General features: G+C 59.4%; 7 protein-coding genes across 7 annotated transcripts; 6 read left to right on the plus strand and 1 right to left on the minus strand.

Annotated features, from left to right (window-relative positions):
• Window positions 1–62: 62 nt before the first annotated feature.
• Window positions 63–2,749, plus strand: ACA1_000530 (pentatricopeptide repeat domain containing protein; the record flags this gene model as incomplete). Its single annotated transcript, XM_004337450.1, has 8 exons — window positions 63–452; window positions 537–627; window positions 696–797; window positions 908–1,506; window positions 1,638–2,168; window positions 2,241–2,403; window positions 2,480–2,589; window positions 2,693–2,749. 8 exons carry the CDS (start codon window positions 63–65, stop codon window positions 2,747–2,749), a joined length of 2,043 nt encoding a protein of 680 aa, XP_004337498.1.
• Window positions 2,750–2,814: 65 nt separating this feature from the next.
• On the plus strand, window positions 2,815–3,261 carry ACA1_000540 (uncharacterized protein; the record flags this gene model as incomplete). The annotated part of the gene is made up of 1 exon (XM_004337451.1): window positions 2,815–3,261. One exon carries the CDS (start codon window positions 2,815–2,817, stop codon window positions 3,259–3,261), a length of 447 nt encoding a protein of 148 aa, XP_004337499.1.
• Window positions 3,262–3,857: 596 nt separating this feature from the next.
• On the plus strand, window positions 3,858–5,040 carry ACA1_000550 (eukaryotic translation initiation factor 4E family; the record flags this gene model as incomplete). The annotated part of the gene is made up of 4 exons (XM_004337452.1): window positions 3,858–4,094; window positions 4,200–4,334; window positions 4,457–4,841; window positions 4,949–5,040. 4 exons carry the CDS (start codon window positions 3,858–3,860, stop codon window positions 5,038–5,040), a joined length of 849 nt encoding a protein of 282 aa, XP_004337500.1.
• Window positions 5,041–5,393: 353 nt separating this feature from the next.
• Window positions 5,394–6,239, plus strand: ACA1_000560 (uncharacterized protein; the record flags this gene model as incomplete). The annotated part of the gene is made up of 1 exon (XM_004337453.1): window positions 5,394–6,239. The coding sequence occupies one exon, from the start codon at window positions 5,394–5,396 to the stop codon at window positions 6,237–6,239; it is 846 nt and encodes a 281-aa protein (XP_004337501.1).
• A 106-nt stretch (window positions 6,240–6,345) lies between these two features.
• ACA1_000570 (K+ channel tetramerization subfamily protein) lies at window positions 6,346–7,444 on the plus strand (the record flags this gene model as incomplete). Its single annotated transcript, XM_004337454.1, has 5 exons — window positions 6,346–6,825; window positions 6,946–7,056; window positions 7,121–7,228; window positions 7,327–7,363; window positions 7,389–7,444. 5 exons carry the CDS (start codon window positions 6,346–6,348, stop codon window positions 7,442–7,444), a joined length of 792 nt encoding a protein of 263 aa, XP_004337502.1.
• Window positions 7,445–7,504: 60 nt separating this feature from the next.
• On the minus strand, window positions 7,505–9,844 carry ACA1_000580 (uncharacterized protein; the record flags this gene model as incomplete). Its single annotated transcript, XM_004337455.1, has 9 exons — window positions 7,505–7,902; window positions 7,989–8,071; window positions 8,156–8,259; window positions 8,350–8,450; window positions 8,553–8,614; window positions 8,772–8,876; window positions 9,026–9,219; window positions 9,326–9,636; window positions 9,820–9,844. The coding sequence occupies 9 exons, from the start codon at window positions 9,842–9,844 to the stop codon at window positions 7,505–7,507; spliced, it is 1,383 nt and encodes a 460-aa protein (XP_004337503.1).
• A 688-nt stretch (window positions 9,845–10,532) lies between these two features.
• ACA1_000590 (uncharacterized protein) lies at window positions 10,533–13,091 on the plus strand (the record flags this gene model as incomplete). The annotated part of the gene is made up of 9 exons (XM_004337456.1): window positions 10,533–11,358; window positions 11,433–11,557; window positions 11,657–11,711; window positions 11,814–11,968; window positions 12,059–12,192; window positions 12,286–12,407; window positions 12,500–12,596; window positions 12,671–12,817; window positions 12,896–13,091. Coding segments are annotated over 9 exons (1,857 nt in total), but the record flags the coding sequence as incomplete, so codon positions are not given.
• Between the last annotated feature and the right edge of the window lie 15 nt (window positions 13,092–13,106).

The following is a 13,106-nucleotide window of genomic DNA, read 5'->3' on the forward strand; positions in this document are numbered from 1 at the left end:
CGCGCGTGCGGTTGCTGCTGCAGCGACTCACCGCCGGCGAGGTGGGCGACTACAACGTCGTCATGAACGCGCTCGCGGAGATGGGCCTGCGCGAGGACTGCTTCAACGTGTTCGCCCGGATGCGCAACAACTTGATCAAGCCCGACACGGAGACTCTGAACTGTCTGGTGCTGGCCAGCGTCAGGGACGGCCGCACGCAGGACATCGATGACGTCGTGGCCCACTTCAAGAAGACCTTCAACGTCAAGCCCAACGCGCGCACGTTCGCGCATCGCATCTCCGAGTTCGACAAGAAGAAGGAGGGGAGGCGCGGCTCCAGCGGCAGCGCAGGAGGCAGGAAGGAGGAGGTGAAGCAGGCCATTCAACTGCTGGAGGCGATGAAACTCGAAAAGCCGCCCATCCGGCCCAACCTGGAGGTCATCAACAGCCTCATTGCTGTCTGCGTCCGCCACGTACGCCCGACCTCCGCCTCATCGTGGACACCAGCTTGGTGATATGGCTTAACCATGAAACCGTTCTACGCGCAATCAAACCAGTACGACATGAAGACGGCCGGCATTCTGTTTCGCGATATTGAGCGGGGCAACCTCAAGCCCGACAGACGCAGCTACGACCTCATGCTGCGCGGTACGCACTGACTCTTTTCTAGAGCTCTATTATTTTCACAACTCATTATTTGTGGTCTTGTTGTCCAGGTTTCGAGATTGAAGCGGATGCAAAGATCATACAAAAGATGATCAAGGAAATGCAGCGGGCTCAGGTGGAACCGGACGCGAGCGCTTATGGCCACCTTATAGGTCCGCTTCTTTCCTTACCCTTGTGGCGTGTGCGCGCGTGCGTGCGTGTGTGTGTGTGTGTGTGTTGGCTTACATGCAACGCAACGTGACAGGAGCATATGGGCGGGCAGAACAGGAAGAGCGGGCGCTTCAGGCATTCGAAGACGTCAAGGCCAACCACCCCGACGTCGCGCTCGACGCCGCCATCTACGGGAAGGTGCTGGACGTCCTCGCCGGCAAGTGGAAAGAAGAGGACGACTACCAGATCGACGACCTGTGGATGGCCAACGCCACCCGGGATGGGCGCGAGGGAGAGGTCGACGAGGACTGGGATCGGGAATGGACCGACGAGTGGGAGGGGGCCGGGAACGTCGAGCAGATGGCACTCTTCGAGGAGCAGGAGGCCGAGCGGCGACGAGAGGAGATGCGGAAGAAGGAGGAGGACCGGCTGCGAAGGGAGGCGGAGGAGAGGGAGCGCGAGGAGCGCGAGGAGGAGGAGCGCAAGCAGAAGGAGCGGGAGGAGCGGGAGATGAGCGAGATGGAGAAGCAGAGACGGAGGGAGGCCAACGCGCAATACGTCGACAAGGCGTTCGCGCTGCTCGAGGACATGAGCCGTGGGCGCAACATCGATCCGGACTACGCCACCTTCTTCAAGCTCATGAGCCTGTGCCTGAAGCGAGATAACACCACGCGCGCCCTGCAGGTGTTTGATCTGTTCAAGCGGGAGGCGGTACTGTATTCCTACGTGTTCGCGCGCTCTTGTGTGTGTGTGTGTGTGTGTGTGTGGAGTGTGTGCGTGTGCGTGTGCGTGTGTGCGTGTGTGTCGCTTGTGTCGCGCGCTAATTCTAACCTTGCGTACAGGAGAGGCACAAGCAACATAGGGACGAGGCACAGTGGACTGGTATGGAGATGCAGAGCGTGGCCAAGTTGCTTGCGCTCAAGTTCGTGCGCGGCTGCGAGAAGAACCGGGACATGCAGGCGCTCGAGACTTTCCTGACCAAGCATCCTCACTACATTGTGCCCGGCGACATCTACTCGGCCGTGGTCAAGGCCATCGCCAACGCCTACGTCCCGCCTCTGCGGAAGCCCACCGAGACCGACGAAGAGCGCGGGTGGATCGATTCGCTCGAGAGCGGCGACCACCCTAGCACCCGAGACGGAGGAGGCGTGGCGGAGAAGGGGGAGAACAAGCGACAGCAGCAGGGAGAGAAAGGGGACTGGCTGTACACGCAGGCGTGGGCGCTGTTCCACGAGATGCCGCGACACGGCATCGCGCGGAGCAAGGACGTGTACGATGCCATGATCGAGCTGGCCTGCAAGCGCGCCAGCATCAAGCGAGCCCTGGCCCTCTTCAGGGAAATGCAGCACGAGGCCGAACGAGAGCAACGAGAGGTGCGTGGGTTTACGCACCGCACCGCACGCACACCACACGCCGCAACTCACACCTTGTTTGGCGTTGTGCAGTCGGGGAAGACAACGCTAAAACCAGGGCTGCGCACGTACCGAAGCCTGATCGTGCATTGCTTGAACAACAACTACTTCAACAAGGAGGAGGAGTACAACTACCGAAACGACATCAACCACCCGCTCACCCAGCGAGCCTTTCAGCTGTTCGAGGAGATGGAAGGTGCGAGCGCAAGCTTTCTTCTTCTTCTTTAGTGTTCTCGCTCGACTGCTCCTCACCACCTTTTTACCTCCCATAGACGCGCGCATCAAGCCCGACCTGAAGGTCATCAACGCAATGCTTGGCTGCTGCGCGCGAGTCGAAGACAAAGCCAACGGCCTCAAGCTCCTCGGCCTGCTGGTCCGTTCGGTACGCTCGTACACATTTGCTTCACCTCTTCCCCAATGGGCTGGCTGATGAGCTCATTTCACCACTACCATCCCTGCCACACGCTCTCGGTGGCCGAGTGCAGAACCTCGTGGCCGATGACCAAACCCTCAAGTTCAAAGACCGCATACAGAAGCTGTGAGCCCCTGGAGAATTAAAGAAGTAATAAAATAAAAAGGAAAAAGAAACAACAAATAAAAAACAACAATGCGAAAGCGAAAGCAAGGAGCGGGAGGAGGGGGCGAGAAGGGAGAGGAGAAGACGGCAGCGGCACAGACTACTGCGGCCGAACCGGCGCGGGGACGGCCGCAGAGCGAAAATAAGAAGGAGGAAGATGGAGAGGAGGTGGAGCTGGTAGAGGTGCCGTCCGACCACTGGCTCATCAAGCGCAAGTGGCGAATCGTAAAACGAAAGAAAGGCGAAGATGGAAACAAAGGAGAGGAGGAGGAGGAAAACGAGGATACGGAGTACGAGTACGAGGTGGATAAGCGGAAAGCCCTCATCTTCTTCGTGACACGACTAGTAGCAGTGCTCCTGGTGTTCCTCTTCCTGCACACTCTCTTCTACCACTACGTGTGGGACCCACTCACCCGCGCCCGCGAGACACCAATGGAGGAGCAGATACGCAAGTTCAAGGCGCTTGGCCAGCTCTAAAGCCGCCCCTTCACGTTTCAAGGCATCGATGAATACCAAAATCAAACACAAACCCATTACAATCGTAGTGTGCGTGTGCGTGTGCGTGTGCGTGTGCGTGTGCGGTGGTGTGTGCGGTGGTGCGCGGTGGTGCGTGTGCGGTCAGGAGCAGGTGAGCCCAAGTCCTGATCTTATTTTGCGGTTTTACCGCGGGGATTGCACATTTCTGGCCAATTTCCGGTGGTAAACTCGCCCTTCCTGGCTCGTGCGCCCCCTGACCAAAGAAGAAACGAAGAAAGGAGGAACATGGGGGCATAAAACGGGACGCCCAAGGCACTTGTGGCCATCTCTCTCCCTCTTTCGCCAAGCCCCACACCTCGCCGGGCAGGCCCACACGAGCCGCGCAGTCGCTCCATCTACCCCCAAACATCTTAGATGTCCCTCTTCAAGCCTTCGCAGGTCAGGCGATCGACCGCCCCCCGTGCCGCCATTTGAGACACCCATCAAATCGCCGCATTTTGAATTAGAGCCTCCCCTCTGATTCAGCCTTTCTTCTTACGCCAACCTCAATCTCCAACCTCTTCCTTCACTACGCGCTCGAATCAAACGTTGAAACCATGTTTGAGACCTCCACCTCGACCTACGCTGGTGACTTCAGCAACAGCAACGAATTCAACTCCGTTGCCGCCCCCTACAACCCCTACGCTCGTGCGCAACAACAGCAGCCCCAACAACTGTACACTCAGCAGCAACAGCAGCAGCAGCAACAACACGATGACGATGGCCTCAGCTTCGTGGACCTCTTCGACACGCGAGGCCGTGCCACCGACCTTCTCTCCTCCTACGTCGTAGAGGTGAGCCTTCCTGTTCCTGCGTGTGTCATGTGTGCGCGCGCGGCGTGTGCACTGTGTGCGGTATACTGACCTCTCTTTCCTTGCGCTATTGTGTGCACGCCATAGGAGGTGGGCCAGGACGGACCCTTGCTGCTTGAGAATGGCTGGGCCTTCTGGTACGACAAGTACATCGGACCCGGCCGCACGGTCGAAGAGTACGCCGCTGCCCTGCACAACCTCGGCGGCTTTGGCTCAGTCCAGGTATAGACGTCTACACCGTCTCTCATCATGATCAGACCGTTACATGCATAGCTCGTGCCATGTCACGTGTTGATTGATCGTGTGTCGGTGACTGACGCCGTGACGTGGTTGTGCTGTGCCAGGACTTCTGGAACTACTACAACAATCTGCCGTCGCCCATGCAGCTGCGGCCCGGCAACAGCATGCACCTCATGAAGCTCGGCGTGGTGCCGCTATGGGAGGACGCCGCCAACGTGGGCGGCGGGTCGTTCTCCGTGCGCGTGCCCAAGCACCAGACGGCCAAGGCGTGGCTCTACGTCCTGCTGGCCGCCATCGGCGAGCAGTTCCACCCGGCCATGGCCGCCTCGGGCGACGACGTGTGCGGCGTGAGCGTCTCCGTGCGTCGCGGTGAGGACAACGTGCTCACCCTCTGGAATCGCGATGCGCGCGTCTTCGACCTCTCGTCCTTCTTCGACCGCATCACGCAGCTCGTGCCCAACGCCGGCCTCTCTCACCCGTCCTACAAACGTACGTCATCATCCACACTACTCTTTGCTTCGGTGCATGGTGTTGGCAGCTTTCATGAAGACAACCTTGGCTTATCGTCTTCTTTCTTCTTTCTTTTATAACTGCAGCGCACTTTGCGGAGAGCGACCTAAAGGTGAACGTGAGCACGGCCCCGTTGGTGTCGAGTCCGCCCACCTCGGCCGCCAAGTTCTCGCACTAAGCGCTGACAAGCGAGACCTCTCTACACTCTTTTCCTTTAGCGAGTGAGGCAGCACACACGCAATGCCTCCGGTGCCACTTGTACATACATTCCTGCCATAAAGCTTTTTACCCCTTTTCACCTGATCGTCTTCTTTCGCAACAGCCCCGGCTGACGTCATCCATATCTGCTTTCTTTTTTATTTTTCGATATTTCTGGGCAATTCCGTCAAGGGAGAATTATTTGGTCATTCTAACTTTCTGGCAAACTGGTGCGCTGCATTCACTGATCTGGATCCTGTGCTCACTCATAAGGCTCGCCTCTGGCACTCCTCCTAATCTCATCCAACACAGCATCATCAGCACCACAACAACATGGGCAGCACCAAGAACAGTAACAAGCAACAGGAGCAGCCTGCGGCCTTGACGAGAAAGCCAGTCAAGCCGGTCGAGCTGAGGTGCAAGCTGTGCAACTCAGAGTTCCACCGGTCCGTCCAGTGCGAGGACCGCTGCCGGGGCACCCGCTGCGTCGAGCTCAAGCTCCACACCCACGCCTGGGCCGAGTGCCCGTTCAAGACCCGGCCCTTCTGCCAGCTGTGCGGCGACACCGACCACGGCGTGTTCAAGCACGACTGCATTCATCGGTGCTACGTGCACGACAGCTGGGTCCACCTCATCGGCCACTGCCCGACCTTCTGCGACGACTGCGGCCTGAGCGGCCACCGAGCCCGCTCGCAGGTGTGCACCATGCGCAACCGAAGACGCACTGCCGTCGCCGCCAGGCGGACCTCCGCGCCCGCCGCGCCCGTCGTCGAGCCGGTCGCGCCCCAGAAGTCGCCCAAGCAGCAGAACGCTGCGGCGGCCGCTGGCTTGCCGGCGAAGAAGGCGGGGCTGGAGAAGAAGCGGGAGGAGGAAGAGGCGGCGAAGAAGAAGCGGGCGGAGGAGGAGAAGAGGAGGGCGGAGAAGGAGGAGAAGAAGAAGGCGGAGGCCGCGGCGGCCGAGGCTGCGGTGAAGGCCAAGGAGGAGAAGCTGCGTCAGGCGCTGGTCGAGCTGAAGAAGGAGAAGTTGCGGATCGTGCAGGAGCTAGCGCAGCTCCAGGCGAGCAAGCAGCAGCAACCCAAGGTTCAGGCCAGCCCGGCGCAGAAGGCCGCCAAGCCCGTACTGGCCGTGCCCATCACCACCACCGGAGGTCGGGTGGGCCTCAGGCAGTCACGCGGCTAAGCCGACGTCTCTGCATTGTATCGCAATATTCGAAATAGAAAACAACATTTACGTAAACAGTTACATTACTTGATTTTATTTTTATTTCTTTTTTCGAGAGGGGAAGATGGAGAACTCGTCGGGGGCGGCCACGTCACCTGCGCACTCGCCCGCCTCGTCATCTCCTTCTGCTTCAGGGTTGAGGCTGAAGGCGTTGAGGCCACCACAACTACCACCGAGCACCCACCCACAACCACCCCAGCAAGGGGAACTGCGTAGCGAGGTGGTGAGGCTCAACGTGGGCGGGGTGGTCTACGTGACGACGGCCGCCACCTTACGCAGCCGCGGGGAGAACTTCTTCACGGGCCTGCTCGACCGCTCGCGCGAGTGGGCGACCCACGACGGCGATGGCGCCCTGTTCGTGGACCGCAATGGCCACCACTTCGGCCCCGTGCTCGACTTCCTGCGCACCGGGCGCCTGGTCGTGCCGCCGGGCATGGACCGGAGCGCCGTCGAGGCCGAGTGCAACTTCTACCTCATCGAACTACCCGCGGACGCGCGGCCGCAGCACCTGGACAAGTGGGACACCTGCGTCCTGCAGTGGCGGGTACAAACACGCGGCGTGTGCGACACACGACACACGACACACGACACACGACACACACATACTGAAATGCGTGTGTTGTTGGAAAAACTGTAGTGTTGGACACAAACGCGGCCGGTACAGCGGAGGAGCTATACGTCGGTGAACACGCTGCTGATCAAGTCGGCCGACTTTGTCACGTCCGTCACCGAACAGCACTGCGAGTTCAAACTCTCCGAGTCTGAGTCCCACGAGGTGAGCCCAACGTTGGTCGTGCGTGTGCGGTGGTGCGGCTGAGCATTGATGTGGGTGTATGCAGGAGCAAGAGTGGCACGTGGTGGAGAGTCTCAAGGACGACATCGCCGAGCTCAAGGAGACACAGTTTCAGGTCAAGGTCCACGAGAAGGAGATACAACTCATCACCGAGGTGCGCTCCATTTTAACGCTCAGCCTCAGTCTTGTTGTGCTGCTGCTAATGATGACGATGATGACGCACAATGATATATGGATGATCGGTGGGCGCAGCTGATCGCGAATGGCTGGGAGGTGGCCTACAACAATGGTACGGTCGTGGGTGGCCGTCGAAGCATCATCTTCCGACGGAAGCTTCACTGACAGCAGCGGCATGACATTTCAGCTGTAGGAGTCGTACACAGTACTTGCTTTTTTGTACCTTCTTCGTCGTTCGTCGTTCGTCTGAGTCTCACTTCGTTTCCGCGTCTTGGCGGTTGGCTTGCTCGTTGACGAGCTGCAGCGCGGCGGCGTCGAGCTCTGGCCGCAGCGGATCGATCAGCGGGCGGAGCGTGACGGCCGAGCCCACGGCCGACAGCACCGGCTCGAGCCAGGGGTACACCCGGTCGCCGTAGAGCCAGGCGTAGTAGCGCCACTCGACCGGCGGGTGCGATCCAGGGCCGATCTCGCCGTGGCAGGGCGAGGGCGCGCCGCCGGCGCAGGCTTCGGTATGCGCGATGTGAACGGACTCGGTAGGGCCGAGGGCCTGCGAGATCTTACGCAGCGCATGCGCGTCTTCCTCGCCTTCGCCGGTGTTGCGCTGTAGCCGCACGGCGCATTCCGTGAGCTTGACGTACAAGCCTCTCCGACCTTGCGCGTGCGAGTGTTAGACGTGTGTCATGTGTCATGTGTGTCGTGTGTGTGTCGTGTGTGTGGTGCGTCACCAAGAAACCTACCTGCCCGCATATCGGCCACAGCTTCGGCGCACCAGGCCGACAGGGTCCACGCGCTCGCGACAAAGATGGGTGCAAGCACCAGGCTGGGGGGAACGGAAATTGAGAGTGAGAAAGGTGCCAGCCAGCCAGACTAACGCAGCGCTCGATAGATAGATAGAGGCACGCACCCTAGCGACGGCTTCAAGCACGCCTGAAGGAATACGTGGGCGATGTACAGGTCGAGCACGTCGAAGAACGACCTCGTGTCGGCATGGCCTTTCTCGTGCTCGATCTGATCGTTGATGCAATTCCACCACCACGAGAAGAGGACAACAAGTTAACGACTCACCCCACGGTCTCACAGGCACAGGCTGGCCCGTACCACGGCGAGCTTTTCCTCCTCGGAGCGGGCATCGCCGGTGAGGAGGTACTGCTTTATTTCCCGGAGGGTGGCGGCTTGCCGACTGCCGACGGCAACCACTCCTGTGTGGGCGCGCGCACACGGAACACACCACCCGTCACGCACCCGACAATATAAAATATATATATTTCTATATTTTATTGAGACCTGCAAAGGGGTCGTACCAGCAGCGCAGTGGGCGTTGTTGTGAAGAGAGGCCAACAGAGGACCCTCTGCTTGCTGGCCACTGTTGGGTGTGTTGTGTGAGAGAGAGAGATAGAGAGAGAAAGAACGCCGGCGTACGTCAGGCCAGCCAGATTGATAGATAGATAGAATGTGTGAAGGTCACATCTCGACACAGAGACACAGGTCGACAGCAAAATACAGGGAACGAAGACGCGTACAGTCCGAGAAGTGTGAAGAGAACACGCCGCTTGTATTCGTAGACGTCGTGCTCGGTGTTGTACTCGAGGGTGTACCCACCGAACAGCTTGTTCCACCATCCCTCACTGCCCCATATATCCTTCAGTTTAAGAAATCGCATGACATGCACACGGCACACGGCACACGGCACACGGCACACGGCACACGGCACACGGCACACGGCACACGCACACCACCGCACACGCGCTGGTGAAGAACCGTGAGTGAGTAGTACCTGCGCTTCGCCTGAGTGGCGTATTCGGCCTTGATCAGTGACTGACAGACGGCAGCCGTGAGCTCGAAGGCTGCGGCGCTCAGCACGAACGCCGGAAGCAGGCGCAGGGAGACGGTACGCAGCGGCAGCAGAAACGACCCTACAATCACCAGCGTAGCGGTCCAATCGGTCGTTGCCAGCTGCGGCAGTCCCGCCTGCGCACCTCACCGTCAGGACAAACCTTGACACTCCATAACAATAAATAATAAATAGTAACTGGTTAATAATTGTAAATGGTAATAAATAGATAAATAAACGAACCATGTGGAGGCCGGTGGGGAGAAGGAGGTGGGTGATGTAGAGCAGCGGGCCATAGGTGAAGGTGAGGAGCACCACCTTGACCGCGCGCTGCAGCTGCGATCCCTCGAGCTTCGGGGGCGATGGCGGTCCGCCAGGCGAGTCGGAGCGGAGGCGAAGCCAAGGCGGCGGCGACGAAGACGACGGCACCGCGCCGCCGTTGTCGGACCGCCCCGAGCGGCGCTGGTTGGCCCAGAGCCAGCGCGTCTTGCCCACTGCGCGGCCGGGGCTCCAACTCGAGAAGCCGCGCACTGTGGCGAAGCTCACCTTGGTCGCTGCAAATCGAGGGAACGGCAGCAACGGCAGCTGAGGGCAAAGAGGGAGGAAGAAGGCGGAAGACGGGGTCGGTGGAGAGGTGAGGGGAACTGCGATGAGGGAGGAGGCGCGAGGGGCGAGGCGCGAAGTCGGCCAGAGGGGGGTACAGACACTGCCGGCATGAATGCTGCAGGTGCGAATACGCGTGGCGGACGACCGAACGTGCATGGCTGGCCCACTGACCACACAAGAAGCACGGCGTGTAGTCAGCTGCGCAGCACCCTGCACGGGGCACTCGTCCAGGTAAATGGCTTCTGCGCCATGCAGCGTCTACAGAAAAAGTTGCTTTTTCTTTCTTCTTCTTGGTGGCCTTTTCTGAGATTGTTGCCCAATCCAACCATGACGCCCAACCACATTGCCCAACCACCTGACTCATTGACATTGACACACTTGGCCCGCAACACCAAGCGCCCCGCGGCGTCGATGGCCATCGACCTGCTTCGAATTCCAATCAGTCGGCCCCTATCTCGGTGAATTCTCCAGAGACACTGGAATTCAAAGTTCTCGGGTAAAGGGCCGCCAATTCCCGGCGGTAACAGAGTGTTTTGCCGACGGGGAAATTTGAGCTCACGTGCCATAGGCGGCCAAAACGACTTCACGCCGCGCCTCATTGGTCGAACTGGTGTACTACGGGGGAGGGGGGCGAGTGCTCGCCTGGTTTCCACCACTATCCGGACCCACCCTCGCCAACCACACACACACAAAGCACCAGGGACGAGCTCGGCAAGAACCTCTCAACCCTTACCCACCATTGTTCTTATATACCACCATCTCTCTCTACTCTTTCTTTGATTTTTTTTCTACGCCTTGCCCCCCCGGCACCCACTACAACGATCCACTAAACTACAAGTGAAGGATGAGACATCTTACGTCGGGCTCCCGCTACAAGCTCTTCCTCAAGCTGGTGGTGGTGGGCGTGCTCTTCTTCTGGGCCGTTACGCTCTTCACCGCCTCGCCGCAAGGCGCAGACACATCGAGACTGGGCGCGCTCGAGCTCCTCTCCATGTCCTCCTTGGCCTCCGCCTCCACTCCAACCACCGCTGACGACCGCGCGTTGCATCGCCTCGAGGCCGACTACGCTCGCGAGCGGCAAGAGCGGGTCGAGCTTCAGCGCAGCATCGAGCAGCTGCAGACCAAGCAGCAGGACCTGCAGGGCCAGCTCGACATCCTGCGCCAGCAGATGCCGCTGCCCGAGGACCAAGTAGAGGGCGCCGCCAAGCCGCCCGAGATCGGCTACACCAAGTGGGCCAAGAACTACTACAACACACGACGCGACGATGCGGGCTCCGGCCCCGACGACAGCAACAACAAAAACGACAACGAACAACAACAAGACAATATGGACTCGATCAACTTGAGCAGCACGGGCATCGAGCTGCCGCGCCTCAAGGCCGAGACGGAGGAGGGCGAGGCACGAAGGAAGAAGGCCCAGGCCGATGGGCTTGAGGAGTCGGAGGGCGGGCAGTGCGTGTTGCCGCAGGCGCTGGACTACAAGAAGGACTTCTGGGGCGGGCGGCCGTTTGCGGGCTGCTGCCGTGGGGGCAACTGCGGGCGGTACCAGCTGCGCGACAGGGGTCGGCTACTCCTGTCCAAGTGCGACGAGCCGGCCACCATCAGCTGGGCCAAGGAGACTCGCACCGTGGCGCCCGATCAGCTCTTCTCGCTGTCAACCATTCCGCAAGGTAAACACCGCACACGCACGCACACACGCGCGCACGCGCACACGACACAGGGCTAACCAGTGCGTGGTCGACAGTGGGGAGTCTCCAATATGTCAAGTTCAAGTGCAAGGAACTGGAGGAGCTCGTGGTGGTTCCCATGACCAACGAGAAGGCCTACGAGCAGGTGCTCGCCCGCAATCTCTCCTCTTCTTCGATCAAGGTACCTCTCCACCTCCCCTCTGTGTCAGTCCCAGTGTATACCGAGTTCGATACGCCCATCACGTATTCGCTCACTCGTACACTCTGACTTTTTCGGCAGCCGAACGTCGTTGTGATGATGATCGACGCCGTATCTCGCGCGCAATTCGTCCGAGGTTCGACCGACTCTCCTTTGTTCCTCGCTGCGGGCAGACTGAAGATCTGACATCTGCTTTCTCCTTTGGCGGTGGCGGTGGCGGTGGTGTTGCACTTTGCAGCTATGCCCAAGACGCTCCAGTTCTTCCAGAACCTGAACAGCGAGCCCGGGCAGCGATTCAGCGTGTTCGACTTTCAGTTCTTCGGCACTCTCGGCGCCTATTCGCCGCCCAACCGCTACGCCTTTTTCTCTGGCTACCCTTTCGTGGACGATCAGGTACGCTTCGAGAACTTGTTAGCACACCTGCTACGTTACAGCTCCCTGTGACAATGCTGACGTGGCGTGTGTGTTGTGTGCACTGTGCAGGCGTTTTTCGATGGAAGCCCCTTCCCCCAGGAGCAGAAGGTGCTCCGCGTGAACGAGAGGAAGGGCGTGTGGATGTGGGACGTCTTGTCCGAGCAGGGCTACATCACCTATTCGGCCAGGGACATGTGCTCCAAGTATGCACCTTTCTCCCGCTTCATACGTCTTCACGCCTGCACGGCAAATGCGTTCGTTCCCAAAGGTCTAACCCGAGTTTTCAACTCCGACAGGACGGCGGCGTTCGTGTACGACGACTTTGTGTCGCGGCCCTGGACGGATGTGCACTTCCAGGAGATCTACTGTGACCACCGTTACAAGATGCACGCTTCCTCTTCCGAACACTGTTTGAGCAGTACGGTCACACGCCTAAGACACTGACATCACATCATGTGGCCCTGGTCTTTCAATCGCCTAACATGATCGTTTCGATCGTCTGTGTTGCAGCTCGCTATGCTCATCAGTACGTGCTCGACTCTGGCCTCTTGTTCCACGAAACCTACACCGGCGTGCCTCGCTTCACCTACCTCGACTTTGCCGAAGGGTTCGTCTCGACTCTCGCTAAACGTTGTCTTTGTCTCTTTTTGCCTCCGTCTGACCAACGCGGCATGTGTTCAGGCACGAGCCATCGATGAGGATCGTGAGGACCATGGACAACGATCTGGTAGAACAGCTGCCGCGTTATCTCTCCGACGGCAACACGATCGTGGTGCTGGCTTCCGACCACGGCATCGGCTACGGCAAGCAACACGTCACCAAGGACGGGTACGCCGATTCAAGCCAATTCTCTGTGATGATGGTGCACCACGTTACTCACATTCAGTGTTCCTCTCTTCTCCACAGCCCGCTTGAGGAGCGGCTGCCGGCGCTGTACGTGATCGCGCCCAACAAGGTGCTGACCAAGGAGAGCCGAGCGAACCTTGAGCGCAACACCCAGAAGCTCGTCAGCGGGACGGACGTCTACGAGACGGTGGCGGACTTCGTCGGCGCGGCCGGCGCACGGCCGTGGGCGCACAGTCTGCTGCGACCAATGCCTTCGCGTACCTGCAAGGAG

This window comes from Acanthamoeba castellanii, assembly GCF_000313135.1.
Source record: "Acanthamoeba castellanii str. Neff unplaced genomic scaffold scf7180000082784, whole genome shotgun sequence".
NCBI classification, from domain to species: Eukaryota; Discosea; order Longamoebia; family Acanthamoebidae; genus Acanthamoeba; species Acanthamoeba castellanii.